A 21354-nucleotide genomic window follows, 5' to 3' on the forward strand; every position below is an offset into this window, starting at 1 on the left:
GACAGAGATCTCAAAATATATATATATTAAAATATAATACAAATAGTTATATAGAGTTAAAAATGTAGCAGAGGTCTACTTTAGAGTTATAGGGGTTTTCTTTTTATTTGATTTATCTATGTCAATTGTCGGTGGACATTTACTAAAAGGTAGCAAAACTAACCACATTTTGTTGAATTTTGTGTTTTCTTCACAGCTGGAAGGCCCAGGACTGAATTATAGCTGTGCTTTTAGGGTTTTCTGGCTTCTCTCCAGTCTGAGAAATATTTTTGACGGTTTGGGTGTTGTTTCCAATTAGATATGACATTTAGGCAATCTTAAATTTCAATTTGTATTCATCCCATAGCATTCATAACACACTTTAATCAAATACAATACACAAAATTATTATATAAAATAGGGTTTCAACCAATTTAGTCCAGAGAGCTACAGCCATCCCTTGTTTTATTTTACTGACATAATAATCCAAACAGTCTTTTTTCTCCTGGGACAAAAATTAATATCTAAAGCAGCAACTGACTTATGCAGCTTGATGCCAGTAATTAGCAGCTCAGAGAGCTCCCCTTCTCCCTCTGCTGCGCAGCACACAATCCTATTCCAGGCAAACAGAAGACTGAATGTGCTTCCAGGTCAAGTGAAGCAGATGGTGCTTGTATGAATTCCTTGTATTCTTGAGCAAACAACTCACATTGTCATGCCACTGTTTCAGGGGGATTTCGCATCAGTGGGCACCATTTCTTTTATTCACTATTTCTTCCTGAAGATCTTTCCAGAAACTACTGCTACAGCCAAAAAAAAAAAAGTACTCAACCCCACCTTACTGTACATCTCCGTGTGATCTGAATAATTAAACCAGTTTGAGGAGAGCGAAACCTCATGGCTGCGGCTTTAAATATTTACAAGGTGATTTTGAAACGCCTGCTGGCTTACCTGAGTGCACGCATTTTACATCCTCTCACCTCTCTGTGGTTGTGGTATCTCGCTTCATCCTGTCCACATGTGCAGATTCATTCATTCATTCATTCATTCAACAAAAACAACAGATTGTACACAAGATCTTATGTCTGGGAAATTAATTAAAGGCAACGGAAAATTCAAAATTAATTTTTGTGCATCTTTTACATACGTACTGCATCTAAACATGCTTGTACATGAAAACGTGGGTACCTGCAATTAAGCAGGCTCATTTTCTTTAGTTTTGGAGCAATTCTGTTCTTACAGTGATCGATTACCTTTGTTAGTTGTGACTTTTTAACGATGTGATAAAAACAAGCTTGATCAAAAATATAACGTTTTCCAAAGTTGGACAGTCTTTTGTGGTTCTTAAGATGAAAAAACTTTTTTTAATGTAAAGCACTTTGGGCTATACATGTATGAAAAGTGCCTTATAAATAAAGTTGGGTTTGATATGATAAAAAAATTGTAGAAAAATGGACTTGACTGACTGTTTTCTTTTTCTTTCTTTGGTTTACTGACTTATCTACTGACTTATTTAATGTGAATAAAAGGGAGACCACCCATACGTCACTACCAAACCCGTGTCCCTGATTGGTCGAAAGTTGAACTGGTTTAACTTTAACGCGCCCTCAATGGACTTGACAACAGACTTTCTATTAGCAATGGTCGCTTGCAGCACGCGTGTGAACAAAGCTTTAAAGAGTTTGACAGTTTTTGTGTGTGTGTGTGTGCGTGTACTTTTGCTTTTAGTTGAAAGCTGAAAGCACTTTGTGTTATGTATGGGAAAGGAAAAATAGCTTATAAATAAAGTTTGATTTGACTTTCTATTTTTGCTTTACCCTCTTAATCTTCTGACTTTGCATTTAGCTTTTATATTTTTATAGATTTTTTGCAGCTAAAACAAATTAAGTTTCTTTAAGGCCATCTTAATTACTTATAGCAGACATTGTTCTAATAAAAAAAAACTCTTAAGGTATATGAACAGGGTACACCTAAATATGTGTCCGCAAGCAATGCATGCTGGGGCATCGGATGCTTAAATTGTCTGTTTTTGTATTTCAAGATTCATGAAGCTGCTGTTTGAGTGGAAACTGACTTTGGAGAATATCCACCATGCTTTGTTGCTATTAAAGTGCAAAACTAAACACGTGAAGTTTTTGCCTTTTTTTACTCACGTTCCTCACATTTTCTACCCAGAATTTGATGGTCTTAAGTCAAAGTGACCTGAAACTGCTGTTTTAAACACTGCATCCCATTCAAAATTGTTTAAAACTTAAAGATTTGACGTTAATAGCTGAGAAAATTGTCTCATTTTCCCTTTTTTTGGCATTTTATCATGGAAGGGCTTCTGTTTCGACAAACTTTTTTGACTCCTGTCTACAGAGAGCAATTCCAGCAATTTCTCTGATGACAAGTGTTCAGGTGTCGAGGTGACTCTCATAAATATGATCTCTATTTCCTCTGCAGCAATAAATGAATCACAAACTGCTTACAGGATTTTAAGCTCATTATCGAGAAGCAAATTGAGCGCAGGGACGTGGGATTTGTTGTATATTTTTCTTGAAGATTTATTTCTGACATCAAATTAGTGAGTTGAAAAGCTATATGTACTGTATTTTTTTTTTTTTTTTTTAAAACAGCCCCACTCTTAACACCACAAGCCCAATTTAGGATATGTTTCCACAGGAACTAAAACTCATTTCTCCCATTCTGAACCTGGAAAATCAGTTCTGAAAGTCGGAATTCTGTGAGGGAAGCTTTAATGGAGAAAGGTTGAGACATTTTAGATACACTCAAAGATTTTGAGGAACTTAGTTTCAAACATTAAGCATGAAAGATATTTTTGATAGCATTTCTGTGCTTATGTCGCTGATTTAATGGTGTTTTAATATTCTTGTGGCATAATTCTGACAATGGAGAACATAAATTAAGCTTAAAATGTCACGTTTGAGTATTTCTTGGCCTGAAAAAAAGTCTCAACTCAGCAGCAAAGATGAGACTTGGAGCGCTGCTGGGGTGCAAACCAGGGAGCAGCATCGATTAACAACATTATCACCTGCCGAGTGTCCGCAGTGCAAACACATCGACACGTGCAGAAATCCAAGGTTATTGCAGGATTCCTGCAGTGCCGCACTCTCGAGTACACAATGAATTTTTCAAGGCCATGGATTTCCTTTTGGAAACAAGAATATTTGGTGTTTTTTACGCTGAACATGTGCTGCTGAGTTACTCACACATGTTCAGTAAAAAGTGAGCTTGAATCTAATCTAAACTCCTGTATAGCCGACTACACACAAATCGGGATATTTTTTCCTCACTAATTGGGGGATACTGAACAAAAATTGTAAAAAGGACTCAGTTTTGTTTGTTAAAACAAAAGAACTTCTATTTTTTATTAATAAGTTGAAACGAGGGGATTTGTCAGAGTTCAAATGCAAAGATGACCAAAGTGATTCAGTTCTAGTGGAAGAGGATAAAAAACGAAGATGGACGGCAGATCACAGCAAGACAAAAAACTAATTTTAAACTAAGCAGATATGCTGAATATATTGGTACAACATTCTTAATTGGATTCACACCAAAAAGTATACATTTGAAATGGACGATAAGGTGCATAGTGGTGTATTGGTTAGCAGTTTATCTAGCTCCTTTTCGCATTACATCTTCTTTCAAAATCAGCACAGTTGAGTTTTTTTGTCTCATTAGGAGCTAATCTCTAGAACTAAGGAAGCTCTTATTAGTATGAGTCAACATTCTTTTGCTCCAAACTCTTGACAACAGAAAAACTTGATTTAAGACTCAAAAAAATTCAAATTGCACTGTCAATTTTGGTTCGTCAAATTCATGGTTTTACTTAATTCTAGGTTTTATGAGGATTTATTAAGATGGGCCAAGACGGTATTCTTATTTTGGTCACATTGGCGTTTGAAATAACTCTTTTTGTTACAAAATTCAATTTCTCTGATATTTTTTATTCCACCCATAGGGAAACCTTACCATCTGCAATTATTCTGGCTATAATATTGAACATGTCTGCATGGAACTGCTAAGATGCCGTTCTGCACACACTCAGGGTTGGATGGATGACAGCAAACCTTCCCGTCCTCTCTACATCATGCCCTGTAGCTCAAATTTATTCATAAAGTATTGAACAGGCTGGGGAACTCTTCGGGCTTGTTTATCATCAGCTTGATCGAATGGGTCGGCTGTTCTTCTCGTGGAAGCTGCATAACCAGCTCATTCATCTCATATCCAGAAAAGCGTCCCTCAAGCTAATCTGCTTTGTATTAGGAGCCTCAGTGTTTTCCCACACGTGGGCTGTGCTGTGGGTTGCTGTGGCACCTGAGCCAGAAGGCAGAGCGAGACGGTTGATTAATGCTGGCAGGACAGAGTTGACGTATGATAAACAAACTGGATGCCCAGTTGCTGTTTGAGGGCGTGCTGAGGGCCTCCTGCCATCTGTTGTGGAAACAACTTTCCTGCCGGATGTCTGACAATGACAGCGAGCAGAACCGCTTGATTTGGAAATCAATGTGAGGAAATCTGGTGCGTTTTCAACCGTGCACGATCATGATCTTGGTCGTCTGCTGTAAATATCTTTAAAAATGTGAGAGCAATGTAACCCGTTCACGTCACTGCTTTAAAACATACCATTGAATACTGGACCCCACTTTATTCAGCGTCACCTTAATGAAAAAACAAACATTAAAGACTTTTTTTTTTTTAATAACTGGAAATAAAGACAGGCATGAAGGGGGTAAACATGGACAATTGGAGCATGAATGGTGAACACTCATGTCTGTCATTTATGGCCCAAAAGACTGCAGATTTAGAAGAAAATGAATGTTGTCAGACATCACCCTCTGCTGGATTTAAGAGCCCTGGACGTGACATTCCCTCAAATTAAAAAGGGGCTATATCCTGCTATTCTCAAGCCTTTTATAGTAAACAATACCCATACATAAAATAATATATTACCTTTGGCACACTAAAGAACAATTTAAAACAATTTGTTTTTTTCCTGAGCCCTTTTCGAAACAGGAAGTGAGACGACTCAATCTCTGAAGCGCCACCTTTCGCTCCGTGTGGGTGCCGCCCATTTCATGATGTCATCCTAGAGCTGGCTTTTGCAGCACGTCTGCGTTTCGCCCACAACATCGGAACTTTTGCAAACATGGATGTGCATCTTGTGCATATGAAAGGAAAGCGTTTTTGCCAAACACCGCCATCTCCGCTGAGAAAGTGTGTGTGTGTGTGTGTGTGTGTGTTAGTCTGGGGCCGGTGCTGGCAGTGCAAACTCTTCCTGAAGGGGCTACTCTCACTGGTCTAAGTCACAATGTGAGAGGAATGTTAGAGAACTACTCATGAAATGCCTGAGCAGATCAAAATACCACTTTGGTATTATTTGTGAGGCATGAACATTATAATACATTTAAAAGCTCAAAAAACTGATTTTGCATGATATAGGCCCCTCTAATAATTTGTGTTCACTATTTAGCATTTTGTGTGCTCAAATTAGTATTTTATTGCTCTCAAATTAGCATTTTGTGCTCACAAATTAGTTTCTTGGGGCCACAAATAAGTAGTAGAAACTTATAAAAATACTAATTTGTGTCAAATATGCAATTTTGTACCCACAAAATACTAATGTGTGCACAAAGTAGTAATTTGAGCCCAGCAAATATAAATATGTCTAAAAAAAAACCAAATTAAAATTTTCTTTGTGGCCACAAAATACTAATTTGTTCTTACAAAATGCTCATTTGTGTCAATAGAATACTAATACGTGGTTACAAAATAGTAATTTTTGCACACTAATTGCAAAGAAAAACCTAATTTGTGGCCAGGAAACTGTACTAATTTTTTTGTACAAAATACTCATTTGTAGTCAAATATCTCATTTGTGGGAACAGTTTTCTTTTTGTCACTTCCTTGGCTCCATAGAATTTGCAGCAATAGCCGTGTTCCTGCTGGATATTCACAATTTTACGGTGAAAGCCATCAAACGTGTAGTTAAATAAAGATAACAAATAACACTCAAAAGATTTGAGGAATATTAGGAAAGAGCATCATTAATACCTGTGCTTTGGCGAAAGACATGAGACGCTCCAACCCGACTATTGCAGATAAATAACCTCACACTTATACCTTCAATGTGGCTCAATTTAGGCATTGCATTCTGGGAAAAATCCTTAAGCTGGAGACCAAATTCGGGGAAAAGCATTTCCTTTGAACTCCAGTCTTAGTTGCATTTTATTCTTATCTAATCCACATGATTAAAGAATCAACAAGTTGTTATATATTAATTTGTTTTATTTTAAAACATTTTTAAAAAAATCCCTGATTTCCCACAGATTAAACCAAAAAGCAGGTGAATAGATTAGATGAATTATTTGAACAAATAAAATCAACTTTAGAACCAATAAATAAACTATTAACATTTTTAGAATAACCAACAATTAATAAATATCTTCAACATATTCTTAGTCAGAGCAAGTCTTTTACACTCGATTGTGTTACCGGTAAGATTGATCCATACTTTGGAGGTTCATTTGAATCCAGGCCACCCAAAAACCTAGTTTTGTCAGATATTTTAGCAGAACATTTTATAAAAAAATGTTATGAAAAAAGCCACAATATCATTATTTTCAGCTTGTTTAGATGTTTATAACATGTCATCCATATAATGCATTAATCAAAGTGTCCCCAAGCATTAAGTTAGGAAAAATTGGAAATGTTGTTTCTCATATTAGGAGCTGATGACCAGATTTTGTGTAAACATCTCAAAGAATAAATATTGCCTAGCAACCGGACCTGATGATCCCTGTCCTTCTGCTTTAGACAGGCATTAAGATCCAAGGTAATCAGACAAATGCGCATAAAGTGAAAGCACATCCTCGCCACAGCAAATGTTAAATGATGATCAAAATCAATTCGGACAAAAAATGCATGATCAAAAATTCTAAAATAGATCAGTGTGTGTGAGACATGTATTTTGGTGGTCAAATCCGTCAAAAAAAAAGAAGACTGTTTTGTACAAATGGTTTTTTAATTCAGGTGGAATTTTCCGTATTTTAAAATCCCCCAAAAATGCTTAATACAACAAATGAGTCCAATACTGCAGATACGTATTCCTTTACTCGACACAGGCAGTTTCAGAAGGAATAAGCGGTTACAGACAGGGCAGGTTTTGTTACTCATCCACACTCATACTTACACCTAATACTTTTTAAGATGCACCCCGACGTGCACACGGGAGCTCACAAAAAAACATTTATAACAAGTGTTAAAGGGTCAACACTTGGTCCCAAATAACAAAGAGGCACTGAACCAGGAAGTGTGTAAGATCCCCAAAAAGCTAACCTTTGTTTACAAAAAAACAATAAAAAAAATCACAGGCAGCGATAAATGACGACTCAGATCTCCTCTTTTAATGCCTTGGAATTCAAAAACCTAATTTTTGCTTTGTTTAAAATTTTTCTTGACTGATATCTGAAACGTAAGTAATTTCTAAGCTTAGCTTTTTATCACAAACACTGACAGGAATGAATATGTCTGAGAAATCTAAAACATTAACAGTATATTACATATTTATAGTGTAAAGGCAGCAATAATAATCACACCGAAAGGAGTAAAAAAAGAAATAATTGAATAAGTGTTTTTTAAAATGTTTCTGGCAACATAAAAACTGGTTAAAATATTAAACATAAATCATTCAAACACAATTGTACATAGAGGGTCTTTACAAAAATGAGATGATTTCTATGCCAGAAATATGAAGTGTTCCACTGGAAATAAAAATAAAAAGGTGTACAAAGTGACTTAAAAGCTCAATTTTTGTCATTTTTAAAACAAACCTTTGCTCTTTTTCAGATTCTTCTGTTTCCAGTTTGGCAAAGCGTTGAACTCAACTCGACTCATCTCAAGAAGCGTCTGCAAAAAGATGGAAGAAATATATCTGACACGATTTTCTTTGTTTAAATCAAAAATGATAAAATATTTTAAAAAAAAAAGGGAAGTTAATCACTTTTTAAAAGATTATAGACCCACTCCGGTCATCTTTTGATCTATTTTCACAGCGTTACCAGAGCATTTGTTTATTAATAATTCGCCTCTAAATTGTGGCAGAGCAACCCCGCCCCCCTTCCTTTCCCTGTTGTTACAGCACAGAGCAGGGAGCTTGTGGCGCGCCCAGCGTATTTTCTACATCATAAATAAGCTTTTTTTCCCCTTATTCTCAACAAATGTAATATAGAAATACTCAGAAATGCAATGTCTGTCCTCCATCATCACAAAAGTGTCAAAAGATGTTAAAAACTCCCAAAAACATCATTTTAAAATTGGAGTGGGTCTTTCAAAATAAATGTCATTTATTATAAATTATTTGTTTTTTTTTGTGTTGGATTATTTATCAGAAGCTGCAACTGCATCCTACCTGAAAATCCTCATCAGACAGGTAGTCCTCCAGGCGTAGGGGGTCCACCCCCTCTGGCAGAGGCTTCCGGGTCAGCTCCTCAATGGAGTATTGCTGCTTACTGAGCTTGGAGAGAACTTCCTTCACCAGGACCACTTTGGTCTTGGAGCCTACGGCCTGTAAACGCATTTACACAACAGTTTTTTTTTAAATAAATCCACCAACCTTTGTCCTACCTGCAACACAACAAGACGAAGATCATCCACCTTTGTGGGAATAGTAGAATCCTTCTCCCAGTAAGGAAAGATGTTGGTGAATGTCAAAGGTTCCCAGCCGGCTAGGACCAGGTAGGCCTGAGGGGGGCGCCGAGGATTCTTCTCTGTAAATCAGCATACATTATTTATTAAAACTAATGTAGAGAAAAACATTAGATATGGATTTAAAAAAACAAAAAAAACAAAATCGAACTAAAAGTCTTTGTAGAAGTAAACCTAAACATTTCATTTAACTATTTTAGCTTCAACTAAACGCCAGTGTGGGACAAGAAAGTGATTTCAAGATTAGGAAATCAAACCAAACATGAGCTGCAGGGAGCCTTTGAATAAATAAAATAAAAGATACTGCTATGAAAAAAAGGTATTCTCTTCAGAGAAAAATAGAGCAGGAAATTGGACTCTTAAAAAGGAACAAACTAGCCAAATGAACTACACTTCTACACTAAGCTTCTTCTTTTCTTTTTTTTTTTAAAATTAAAATTGCAGCCTAATGCAGTGGTGCGCAAACTTTTACACAAAGGAGTTCTAGATTTTGACAGAAGGGTTGGCCTGGGAGCCGATCAGTGGCATGTTTTGGTAATTCACCTAATTAGAGAAAGAAATACAGCAGAATCTGGACGAAAACACACTTTAATTTTGATTTAAAATGAATGTATATAGTTTTAAACAGGACATCCATAGAAGACAGGCCAAACCTTTGCAGTATTGGAGTACGGTTTCCATGGCACACTTCCTCTCGGTGTCCCAGCGTATCTCTGCTGATCCGGTGCACTGCGTGTCTTCGGGTTGCCAGCCCTGCCACAGGTACACCTCCATGCGGTTGTCCAGCAGAAACAAGGCTTGAAAAAGGTCGGGAAAAAGTTGAAGGCGATGTCAATAATCCTTATTTTGTTTGAATAAATGAAACATTGTTGTTGTCAGATTGAGGAAAAGCAGAAAGAGACACAAAAGCTTAAAAAATGCAGCAGTTATATTGGAAGTATTTCTCCACTTTAATGATTCCTCTCTGTGTTTACCTGGTTGTTGCACAGAGTAGAGGTTTTCCTGCAGGAAAGGCATCGCCATGACACCCTCCATAACCCTGGCAGGATACAGAAGCTCCTCTCCTCCAAACAGTCCAGACTTGGCACTCAGTCTGAAGAGTCGAGGAGTGTAGTTGTACTTCCCTGGATCTGTAAAGATCACACAGACTCTCATTTGTGAAGCTTTTCTTGCTGCTGCAAACCAAGAAGCTGTCCGAGTAGCCTGACCTTGCAGCATGCAGTCGTAAGCTTTTTTATCCTGTGGGCCTAGAGCCTTCACAAACTCTTCAGGTTCAGATCCTTCCTCCACCTCAACAACTTTCACCCTCCTGCTGCTGTTCAGTCCCAACTCCACAGGACACCTGAAACAGGAAATAAATAAATAAATTAATAAATTAATTAATTAATAAATAAATAAATAAATGAATAAAGAAGGTCACCAGCTGCAGTCGAACTCACATGAAAGCTCTTCACCCGCTCATTTTCAGCTCACCTCTGGGTTAGTTTGTCCACCGCGCGTTTGGCCACCAGCCTGGCATTTGCATGCGCCTTGCACCCGTGCCACATGTACAGCTGGCCCTTCTGAGCGTTGAGCAGCACCAAGCTGGCCCGCGAGCGCAGACTGGCATGTTGGCAGCTCACCTCCACCAGGGAGGCCTCCACCTCAGCCTCCCCTCGGACACAAAACAGCCTCCAGCCCTCTGATGAAAAAAATACAGCTTTTAAATTTAATAATAATGGATTAAAAGAAGATAAATGAGCCATAGGATTAGCAGCCATCATTTGCACCTGTGTTGTTTGCGCTGTCCTCTCTGCCGCCCTTGTGGATGATTAAGCCTCCCTGGAAAAGCTGCAGGAAGCAGGGCGGCTCCTTTCCCTGACTTACCAAAACCTACAAGGTAGTCATTGAAAATATAAGGAAGTGTAAACTTGATTTGGTTTAAGCCCTACAGGTATTACTGATTCTACATAAATACAAGATAAAAAAAAAAAAAACTGCATTTTTTTCTTCTTCTCCTGATTTGCATCAGTTTCAGTAAATACTCAGAAATGCAATTTTGGGCTTAATTTTTTTAAATACACGTCCTGCACGAACAGAAAAATGCCACAAAAGCAAGTTAAAAACACATTTTTAACAGAGTGGGTCTTAAACTGTGTGTCTGTGATGAAGGAAACTCACTTGGGAGCCTCGATGGCTGCCCAGCTCCACCGTCATCAGAGCAGACGTTCCTTTCTCGCTGATGCTGGAATGACGGCCCTGCCAGAAAAAACAAGCCGTCCTCTCCCGACCTGGAGCTCCAGCGCTCAGCTCTCCGGGTTTCTGCCGCTTCCCGACTGGAATGGAAGAACAGGATTCCAAGGAGTCACAGGAGTAAAACTACAAGCAGTTTTTATGACTTTATCAACACGAAAAAAGGAAACTTGTCCTTCAAGTGCTTGAGTTCGCAATCACTTTGACATTTATTACATTAAACATAAACGTATAACTGAAATTCAGATAATGAAACAAGAAGTTTGACTTTCTTAAATGTTTTCTTTTATTTTAAACAGTCATGTTTTCAGCAGGAGCCTGACTCACCGAGTGTGGTGATGGAGTACTTCCAGCGGATGACGTAGGCGTCCCCCTCGTGCAGCTGGCCCAGGCTCTCCTCAGGCAGCTCCTCCTCCCCGTGCTCCCTGATGTGCCAGGCCTCTACAGCGACGGTGGCCAGCTCCGCCTGTCTTCCATCCTCCGTCCTCACCAGGCCGTGGCCCCGCTGGACATTGACCCCCTCCAGCACCGTCTTCCCGGGCTCCGGCTCATTATCCAGCAAGGCCTTGGCATCGCAGGGCTGCAGGTCCAAGTCAAGGGGGGAGCGAGGCATGGAGTGGTCCGGGCTCTGATAAAACAAAGCTTTTAGTTAGTTTGAACATTTTTTTCTATGAAATCTCAAAAGTCCCACAGCGATTATTTTCTTTCTCAAAACGTTCCCGGTGGCTTTTTGATTATGATTACACAATTTTTACCCAAAACACAAAAACTTGTTTTTCTAGGACATAATTTCTTCACATCCCCAACCCAACAGTATCAGTCCAAAAAAAGAGCCAGATGTCTTCCAGGATGAGAGAAACTAAGATGTACAGGGAAGGGGACCAGGGGGCTTATGGCCCGCCCCGCGTATTCTATACACGACTGATAAACTCAGGCTTTTTTTTGGCTGATCCTGATTCACACGATTTAAATAAATAAATACTCAGAAATGGTATTTTAAGCTGAATTTTCTTCATATATGTCCTCCAAAATCACAAAAATGCAACAAGAACACGCTAAAGACTAAAAACATGTTTTTCGTCAGAGTGGGTCTTTAAGTGGCAGACGTGACCTCGTCACTCTTGAAACGTTTTTTAGTCGACTTAACCATGGACTTATTTTTCCTCAGAAAGTTTGAACTTTGAGATTTTAAACTGAAGAAAAGTTAAAAAAATGCTAATGTGCGTCTGAAAAAAATGTATAGTGTGTAGTGAAGGATTTTAAATCAAAATTCTAGTACCTCATCTCTTCCAAATGGCCAATTGACTGTAATAATAACTTTTTACATGTTTTTTTATATTTTTATTTAAATGAGTATTTAAATCGTTGTTGTTTTAACTCCTCATTGTAATTAAATTACTGTATATATGTTGTACGGCGACCTTGAGTGCTCAGAAAGGCACCTTATAAATAAAATGTATTATTATTATTTTACAGCCCTGAAACATCTGAAATCTTACTTCATGTATTTCGTCTGTTGGTTGTTTTTTGAACATAACAACACCTTGCAGGTATTTTTTAGATTGTAAAAATGCAAAGAAAAGGTGTTTTCTGCACCCTCTCATTAAAAAATAAGAAAATGATCCCATAATGCACAGAAATATGTCTCAAAGCATGTTACAGTCCAGATGTTCAGGCTCATCTACCTTGACTTCCTCTGCTTGAGCCCCCTCCTCCTTCTTCCTCTCTGCCCAGTCCAGAAATTTCTCCCTGAACAGCGACGTCTCATTGTGCTCCGAGAGTCGCCCAAACAGAGTCCAGCTCGGACGTCCCTCCCCCTTCCTACATGCCACAGAGACATGAAAATGATTACCCCCCCCAAACCAGTGCAGCTGCACTGCCACTGTAGATCCACTAGGGGGCTCTAAATACACAGGAATTAAAACATTTTAGGCAAAGCAGAACATCAGCAGAAGCAGCTCCTTTTCTTCTAGAAATGTTTTGGATTAGGGGATAAGGGGGTCTCATACTCACTGTGGTACCTCCTGGTTGGTGGAGGAGGCGTCTAACGGGTTGACTCTGCAGTTGCTGTAGTCGTAGGTAGCGGCATAGAGCTGCTTGCCCAACTTGACAGCTACTTTTCTGTCCCCCAAGGGCACATCTTTCCCGTGCCACACATAGACTTCGCTGCCAAAGTCAAACACGAGGACCTGTTTGGTAGCAGCAGGAGGGCGGAACAGATCAGGTTTGAAATGAGTCGCAGCAGCCGGTAAATGACTGTGCTTTTTTAACTTTCCACGCATGATGTTACCTCTTTAGAGTTGAGCAGGGACACACTCGGGATGGAGCCCCACGCATCTTCATGAGGGACCAGTTTGTCTCCCTGGAGCCTGTAAACTCCATTAGAGTCCAACACCCCGCTCTCGTAAAGCTCGTCCTCCTCCGGCTCCCCCGCCCCTGTACCGTGCACACAAATCAGTTCAGTCCCCACTGTGGACGATGGGATGAGTGCAGCAGAGAGGTTCACCTTACAGCTTCAGGTGTTTACCTCTATATTTGGTCTTTCCTCCCAGCAGGCTCCAGAACTCCTTGGCCCATTTGCTCTCAGCGTTGATGCCTTCCTCCAGCACCGTCACCTGAGAGGCTTTGCAGCCGAGGTCCCGCTTGGTCTGGACAAACGACGCCATCTCTGAGGCCTTATGACAGGACGAAAACAAACAAAAACAATCAGGCAGCTGATTGAACGCATTTCAAATGCATGTTGGATCTAGTGATGTATCTCAGCCTTGATCAATGCCTGACTGTCTGCTATTGCTTTGAGGCATGTGCAATTGCACAATGGGCACACGGTGTCTTCCATTGCTTAAGAGACAAAAAAAAGCTCAGAGCCACATGCACACCATGTGTGTTGCCTTTGTGAAAATGCAACACAGAATTTTTATTTTATTTTGGAGAGGAAAGTCAAAATTTGTCAGAGTGAAAGGGATTTTCAGTTTGATGCAAAATGTGGATTTTTCATAGAAAAAAAGACAACAAAGCTTCCATCTTCTTATGGTGGGTAAATATCAGCCCTTATCAGTTGATATGATGTATAAATACAAACGAATAATCTTGTTTGACAGGTTGGTTGGGTGTCAAAAAAACCCCCAACATGTTTCTACTGGAGCAGTTTTCCTTCCTGTTTAAGAAGACGTTTATCTTAATGCAACACCACCTGCCTAAGCCTGTCAGAGCAAAGTCTAGAAGCTGCCCTGCTGCGTTCAGGTACCTTAGCTTTCTCAATGACGTTAGCGAACTCTCCACTCCACATGTAGCAGTGTTTTGGGGTTATGAGGAGGAAGCAGTCGCCGCTGTTCAGGGAGTGCGCTGTGGGCTCCACCAAGCGCACCTGCACGTGCCTCCGACCTGCAGACCACAACCACTGCTTTACAACCCAATTCATGGGTTCTATGGATGAAGCCTCGTAATTAAGACATTCTCTGTGTTTTCTGACCTTTGATGCGGATGAGCATGAGTTTGTGGAAAGGCAGGGTGCTGTTGTTGGTCACGACCTCTGTGGACTTCACACTGCGCAGGTTGACCTTGCGAAAGTTCTCTTTGCTGGCGAGGCCGGCCAAGGCCACATCGGACAGATTGGAGTGTTTGGCCACTGAAGGAGGAAGTAAACGACAACAGCTTTAGGAAAATTTCACGGTAAATTTGCGCTCTGCTAGCAAGCACAGACAGATTTCTGACTCCAAACCAGACAGTCTCTGTAAGTAAAGTTGGGGGGGAGGGGGGAGCTTCAGGTGAACTTCAAAATGTTTAGTCTTGACAGAAGATTGGAAAGGTCACAGCTCGACTGAGTGTTCAGAAAGAGGAACTGACTGGAAAATTTGCAAGCAAAACAATACGGTCATTAAGTCTGCATAGCAGCAGCTGCTTTTACTTTGAAATGTTTCAATCTTTTTAAAACCACTGTGTTTTCATATTGGGTAACAGTTTTTTTCTCCTCATGTAGACTGTACTGCATGAACTGACAGTAAGTTAAAATTGAACATAGAAATATCACATCTCTTTTTTGAGTTTTGCTAAAGATTTTGATTTTTTCTTTTTTTTAAAGCGTTCCAGTGGTCTTTTAGTTATAATTATGCAGTTTTTAGTAAGAATTAAAAAATAAAGTTTTTTTTCCAGACATTAGTTAGACATCTGCCTCTAAATTGTGGGCGGGGTCATTGGGACGGAGAAAACCCGCCCCCCTTTCTACTCCCCCATTACTGAGAACTCGGAGCAGAGAGCTTATGGACCGCCCAGCGTTTTTAAGTTCCTTTTCAAACGGCCTTTTTTCGTCTGTTCCTGATTCACAATGATTTGAATAAAGAAAGATTGTATTTTTGGGACTATAAAGAAGAAAATAATCATATGTAATTTACACTGGAGTTTAAGCCGCAATTTTGGGAGAAATTTGTTTAAAAAAATACGGGAACAGCAATGGATGTTTTATGTTGATAAGCAAATCATATTAATGATAAAAGATAACAATAATAGATATTCACGCCTAACTACCGTAACAGATTGATGCTCATTTAGCTTCATGAAAAACAGGAGAGATCTAGTATATTTGCACAACATACGAGCAATAATCAAATAACCGTAGCCTTTTTGGGTCTTTAAAGTAGCTTTATCTTCCAAACGTTCTTGCCAAAGATGAGTTAAGCTGATCTTACTGCGCTCCACTTGGATCCTCTTGGTTTCCACTGAGGCCACATTCAGCCTCTGTTCAGTGTAGACCTGTCGGATGTCGTTGCGAGCAGCGAGCGCCCGCAGAGGGTTTCTGGATCCTTGGTTCTTTCTGGCCGGCCGAACTGCTCGCCTGTGTTCCGCTACAGTTGAGGTAAGCCTTTCACCGCGACAATACAAACGTACCGATATTTAAAAAGAAAATGCAGGTGACTCTGCTGTGAATAGCCATATGTGTCAGGTATTAATGATCAGACAGAGGAATAAAACTCACTTTGGCGTTGTGGCCTGAACCTGACTCAGATCCTCCTCAGTCAAAATCACACTAGAGTCCAGAAGTGTTGAGGGGGAGACGGGTTTGTAGAAGTTTCCAAAGGTCTCCTCATCGTCCAGCGTCATAACTTCCTTCTCGTTCTCTGTAGTCACCTCGATGGTGGACGTCTTGCTTTTGCCCGCGCCTGCATCAGCAAACGGAGAGGATGGAACAAAAAGTGGATCATTTCTCTGATGAATGATGCTTTTTTTTAACCTAATCGAGCTTTTATTGAACTGAACAAAGACAAGGTTGCAGTGAGATGGCCTGGATAAACACCACAAACCTATTTTAGAACGAGATCTGCACAGTTTTTCCAAGAAATACTTTCTTGTAGTGTTCACTGCAGATTATGAGCCTTCTGAAGTTAAACTAGATTTGCAGAGATGCTCCTCAAGCAAATAGAGTAACTTAACAGAGGAAGTGAGTCAGATGATTAGGCTTGATCACGTAGTTTCAGACTAGATTGAAACCTTTTGTTGTATCCTGATCAATGATTGGATATTTATTTGATTATTGTTATAAATCAGTCCTATATATTTTTGCTATTGATAGATCCTCAAAATCAAAAGACTCTGAAGCGGATTGGGACCCAAAGAACATAAAAGATAGAAATGAGGCTTTGGAGTCACATTAGGTCACACACCTGTGTGTGAAAATTGTTAGGTCCAACCCCTGGGGGGCGGTGAGCTGCACACACCACCACGCTTGGGAACCATTTGATGGTTTAACCCGCCAACCCAACCCCTGAGTGTCAAGCAGAGAGGCATTTTTAGAGCATTAGGTATGACTCAGCCTTTCAGTCTCAGGGCGTCTCTAAGTGATCAAATCGCTTTCATTTAATATTTTCCTCCAATCTAAGGGACATTTAGATCTAAACTACTTTTAGAAAGCCAATATGTTTTCTTTTAACTCTCAATATGTTTTTTTCTTCCACTTCTAGCCTGGATAAAGGAACCCTTTCACAAATTAAACCCAGGATCTAAATCTGAAAAATTGTCTCTTTAAAAATAAACTTTTATCCTCAGAAAATGTATTTTTTTAATGTTTTTTAAATACAAATGTTTCACAAGTGTACAACTTTTTTATCAAGATAAAAAACAAGAAGTATGAGGGTAACACCTTTACTGTGGAGCTTGTCTAAGAATGATTCCAGCTTGTCGAGGCGTTTATCTCCTTCCACATTGACGTCAGTTCTGCTGGATATTTCTGTCCAAACACACGCAAATACACACACGCACACACATACATACATTATGAGCATTCTTATCAGCAGCTAAAAACTGATTTGCTGTTTCAAGCAGACAATCGCCGCACCACCAACCAGTTAGACCAGAAGGAGATTTTTAAAATTCCCTCAAGTTGGAAACGAGCAATTTTCACATTCATTTAGGCACCTTCAAGTGGTTTGACTGGCGTGGCGTTCGCCTTCTTAGAAGAGATGATTGGTGAGGCGTCCTTTCCCGTGTCTGAAACTAGACCTGGTAGACAACACAACAAGATCTGTATCTTTTTATCTGATAATGATTGAAATAAACATGGAAATTTGCAACTCCCTAATTTCACCTTTATTTCATTTATTTGAGTCAACTTCAAAATAACTTTGAATGTTTTGTTTCCATTTAAATATTTAAAGACAAACTAACCTCTTTTGGCCATGCGTCCAGCCACGGTGAACTGGGTGGAGTCGTTGGCGGCTCCTTTGCCTCTGTTCTTCCACTGCTCCTCTTTCTCTTTGAGGATCTTCATCCTTTCTGCCAGGGACATCTTGGGCTCCGGGTCCACGTTGGACCTCTGTTGGATTCATGTGAAACATCCCCTAAACACTATGGTTTTCACAAAATACACACTTACACAGATGCAAAGATTTGCATGAAAATGAGAGATTTTAGTGAAAAATGGAGGATAAAGATGTGTCCATGGCTCATGGTGCTTTGTCAAATTGTCGCATTTCTGCTCAAAACCAATAGTTTTCAGCTTTTGTTAGATAGTCCAAACACAAACACTACTTTTGTAGTTTACTTGATGACACTGTGTGATTTATTCCTTTTTTCACTCATAGTCAACCATTAAAAATAAGTGAGAGGTTTTCTTTAATGCAGGCTACTTGTCTTTTTTTATGTTTACGGATCATTATTTTTCCACCCCAAAGATTGGAAACCTATGATCCTAAATGTGATTCCTGGATTTTTCCTTGTATATTACATTTCATTTTCATTATATATAAGTGTTTTTCCCCAAAAAAAGATTAGATCTATCTATCTATCTATCTATCTATCTATCTATCTATCTATCTATCTATCTATCTATCTATCTATCTATCTATCTATCTGAGTAAGTTCACCAAAAAAGAAAAGGCAGTTTGACAACTAATCATCAAAGCAGCAAAAAACTATTCATTAATACAAAAGGCAAACTCCATTTTTTAGTACATTTTGCTTCACAACACACTCAAAACTTGATACAGTCAAAACAGATTTTCTTTGGGAATGAGTGATGATCTGTTTGATCTGCCGACTGTCGTCATCTTTGTGTCCCACTGAGGCGGTTTAAACATTTACAGATGTTTGCAGCTTTCAAGAGAAAAAGATGTCTGAATGGAACTGTGCTTAGTAGCACTGCAGCATGAGAAATTGTTATGCTTGTTATTGTTATGCTAAGTTCCCAGCAGTAATTATTTGACACGGTGATAAAATTAAGTCCCCACATTGCAATTGTTGAAGTCAACAAGGATGTACAATTGTTGCAGTTCCGTAAATGACCACTAGAGGCTCGTTTCAGAAAGGATACAATACAGCCAAGTAGGAAAACTTTTTGATATGCATTTCATTTTTTAACCCCAAATGTGGATGATTTACTTTTAAATCAGCTGTTTTGATGTTTTACTTTAAATGTGTTGACTTATTTTGGAGTGTCTCAATTTCATTTTCAATTCAGTTTTTCTTATTTCAGGAGGTAAAAACTAATTCAAATTCAAAACAGAAAAAACACATTTTAGCCTCTTCAAAACCTGAAACAGTAACCATTTTGGCAGATTTTTTTTGTTCCCTGCATCTGCCTCTTCAAACAGATTTGATACACTTTATTATCCAAACTATTCCACTGGAGATCCAATATTTGCCTGACATCAGATGAAAGCTCAGGTTTTTGCTTATTTTACCAGATTTCTGCACCATGGTAACTGTGCAGCCTGTAAATGCTTTACAAAGCTGTGAGAGGTGCTGACGTCGGAGTTTCCTTCACTCAGACTTTAAAACAAGACACCAGGGATCAACTTCATCCACATCCTGACCCACAGTTATACAAGAAGACTGGCATCTACCATTCAAGTAAGTCTGCAAATCTGCTCATTTGAGACATATTTCTGTTAATGCATATTTTTCTTATCTAATTCATAATAGTCAAAAGAATGATGATTAAAAATGCCCCAACCAGAGCATTTGTCTACGCAGAAGTACATGTTGTCATTTTTCTTTACTAAAGAGTTGTCTCTAGAGTCAATCAGGCAGAAGAAAATACCTCCACCTGACAGGACCCCAGAGAGAAGAGGCCCCCAAACCACTGCAGGAAACACATTTTTTTTATAACTGTTCAGTGTGAGCACAGCTGAACCACTGACAGATATGAACCAGCTGCGGACCAGCAAAACCCATTTAAGGGGAACCAGCAACCAAAGGGACGGCTCGGATTTCACAGCAGAGGAAAAATAAGAGGAAGGGTTAAACCATGAAGCAGCAACTGAGTATACACACACACACACACACACGCACACACACACACACACACTCACCTGGAGGAAGAGGGAAAGGTTGACAGGCAGGTGTCAAAGTCAGAGAGAGGGGGTCTGCAGAAGCCATAGGAGCAGGGAGGACAGTAAGAACTAAGAGATAAGGGATAAAGGAGGAGAACGAGAAGGAAGGAGGAAGTAGCAGGGTTATTACCCAAATCCAGCAGCGAGATACCCAGATTGAGATTAGAGGACTAATGCAGAGGTGGGTCATTTAAACAGGTGATGAAGGTGCATTAGAAACACATTTACAAAGAGAAATTCACATTATCTTAATCTGATATAAAGACCCGTCCGATTGGTGTTTTTAAGATGCTTTTGTGCCATTTCTTTATTCAAGTTGTTGCAAATTAGGAGCCGACAAAAACATTTTGTTTGTAAAAAAGCTTATTAGTGAGGTAAAAACATTCTCCCTGCTCCGCTTTACGACATGGAGGGTAAAGGAGTCGGGGTTGCTCCGTACCAACGGTCCCGCCCAGGCTTTCTGATTTGAGCTAAAAACTGCATAACTGTAATTTAAAAAGTGGGCCATTAACTACATTTTTTTCCTTAGCAAATTTTATAGAAAAATTTTCAATCATACAGAATTACACTTGATGAAAAGACTTTCTAATTCATAATGCACACAATAATGATTGAAAGTTGAGGTATTTAAGAAACTCATTTTAATTAAGTAATCTTTCCATAATTCCCCCCTAAATACATGTCAGACTTTGTGATGTATTTGTACTGCTCAATGGTGATACTGCTTTTTGACTCTTGCCGTCAGGGAACACAGACGTCCTTAAATCAAATTTATGACTCGGCATCACTTTACAACACCAGGCGTTACGGAAAGTCGACGCGGCATTAACTGGAGGCATCTGGATGTAATCATGACCACTTTCTCTGGTCTTTTGCGTTTTCAGGCGAAGACCAAAAACGTCTGCTCTAATTGTGCAAATGAAATATGAAAAACAACAGCCTGCTGTTGAGAAAAAATGTATATAGGTCACACTGAGGCAAAGAATAAAAACCACAAAAATTTGGCTAAACCAAATTCGTGAGGAGTTTACCTCCCAGCTCTGCACAGTAGCAGCCACAGCTGATGCATGCTCCACACCCATGATCCATAGGGAGCGCGCTCAGACATATAGGAAGAAAAATGTGCGATGTCCCTGACAAAAGCTTGGCCTTAAATCCTGAATAATTTAATAAAAAGCACTAAATCCCCAAAGACAGATTTATAACAATGAAGACATTTGGCAAAAATGTTATGTGACATCATCTTTAAGGATTTGGCTCGCATTTTCCCAGACGTGAAGTCGATTTAAGGTTAGGGGATTTCTGGTTTGGCTTCACACTTCATCCAATACCGACAGGCCGAAAGTCGATTGGTTTAAATCCACTGCAGTTAAATCTCAGTGTTCATATTTCTGGATTTTTTTATTTCACTTTGGACATATCCTATAGTAGAGTGTTGGATTTCCAATTTTGGGAAAATCCAGGATATGAGCTACTGTACAGCATGTGATTCTCAGCACCACTGGGAAATCCCACATGTTCATATGTTTCATTGAATAGAATCTTCCACTGCTTACGGAGGAACCCTTTCTTTAATTTAGGAAAGAGGAAGTACAAATACAGAAGGAATTAG

At 39.3% G+C, this 21354-nt stretch overlaps 1 protein-coding gene across 1 annotated transcript in view; it reads right to left on the reverse strand.

Moving 5' to 3' along the window:
• Nucleotides 1-6987: 6987 nt before the first annotated feature.
• svild (supervillin d) overlaps nucleotides 6988-21354 on the reverse strand; it is a 38538-nt gene continuing 24171 nt past the window's right edge. Inside the window, exons 9-30 of the mRNA XM_020712239.1 lie at nucleotides 17578-17725; nucleotides 17329-17412; nucleotides 17054-17140; nucleotides 15893-16076; nucleotides 15606-15778; nucleotides 14393-14548; nucleotides 14168-14304; nucleotides 13448-13595; nucleotides 13211-13356; nucleotides 12934-13109; nucleotides 12606-12741; nucleotides 11248-11548; nucleotides 10849-11003; nucleotides 10458-10560; nucleotides 10162-10369; nucleotides 9897-10030; nucleotides 9663-9818; nucleotides 9342-9485; nucleotides 8638-8750; nucleotides 8393-8548; nucleotides 7815-7890; nucleotides 6988-7745 (exon numbers count right to left, since the gene is read on the reverse strand). Coding sequence (XP_020567898.1) covers nucleotides 7720-7745; nucleotides 7815-7890; nucleotides 8393-8548; nucleotides 8638-8750; nucleotides 9342-9485; nucleotides 9663-9818; nucleotides 9897-10030; nucleotides 10162-10369; nucleotides 10458-10560; nucleotides 10849-11003; nucleotides 11248-11548; nucleotides 12606-12741; nucleotides 12934-13109; nucleotides 13211-13356; nucleotides 13448-13595; nucleotides 14168-14304; nucleotides 14393-14548; nucleotides 15606-15778; nucleotides 15893-16076; nucleotides 17054-17140; nucleotides 17329-17412; nucleotides 17578-17725 — 3147 coding nt within the window. The 3' untranslated portion in view covers nucleotides 6988-7719. The remainder of the gene's footprint in view (nucleotides 7746-7814; nucleotides 7891-8392; nucleotides 8549-8637; nucleotides 8751-9341; nucleotides 9486-9662; nucleotides 9819-9896; nucleotides 10031-10161; nucleotides 10370-10457; nucleotides 10561-10848; nucleotides 11004-11247; nucleotides 11549-12605; nucleotides 12742-12933; nucleotides 13110-13210; nucleotides 13357-13447; nucleotides 13596-14167; nucleotides 14305-14392; nucleotides 14549-15605; nucleotides 15779-15892; nucleotides 16077-17053; nucleotides 17141-17328; nucleotides 17413-17577; nucleotides 17726-21354) is intronic.

This window comes from Oryzias latipes, chromosome 19 (assembly GCF_053564925.1).
Source record: "Oryzias latipes strain Hd-rR chromosome 19, Olatipes_Hd-rR_3.1".
Lineage (NCBI taxonomy): Eukaryota > Metazoa > Chordata > Actinopteri > Beloniformes > Adrianichthyidae > Oryzias > Oryzias latipes.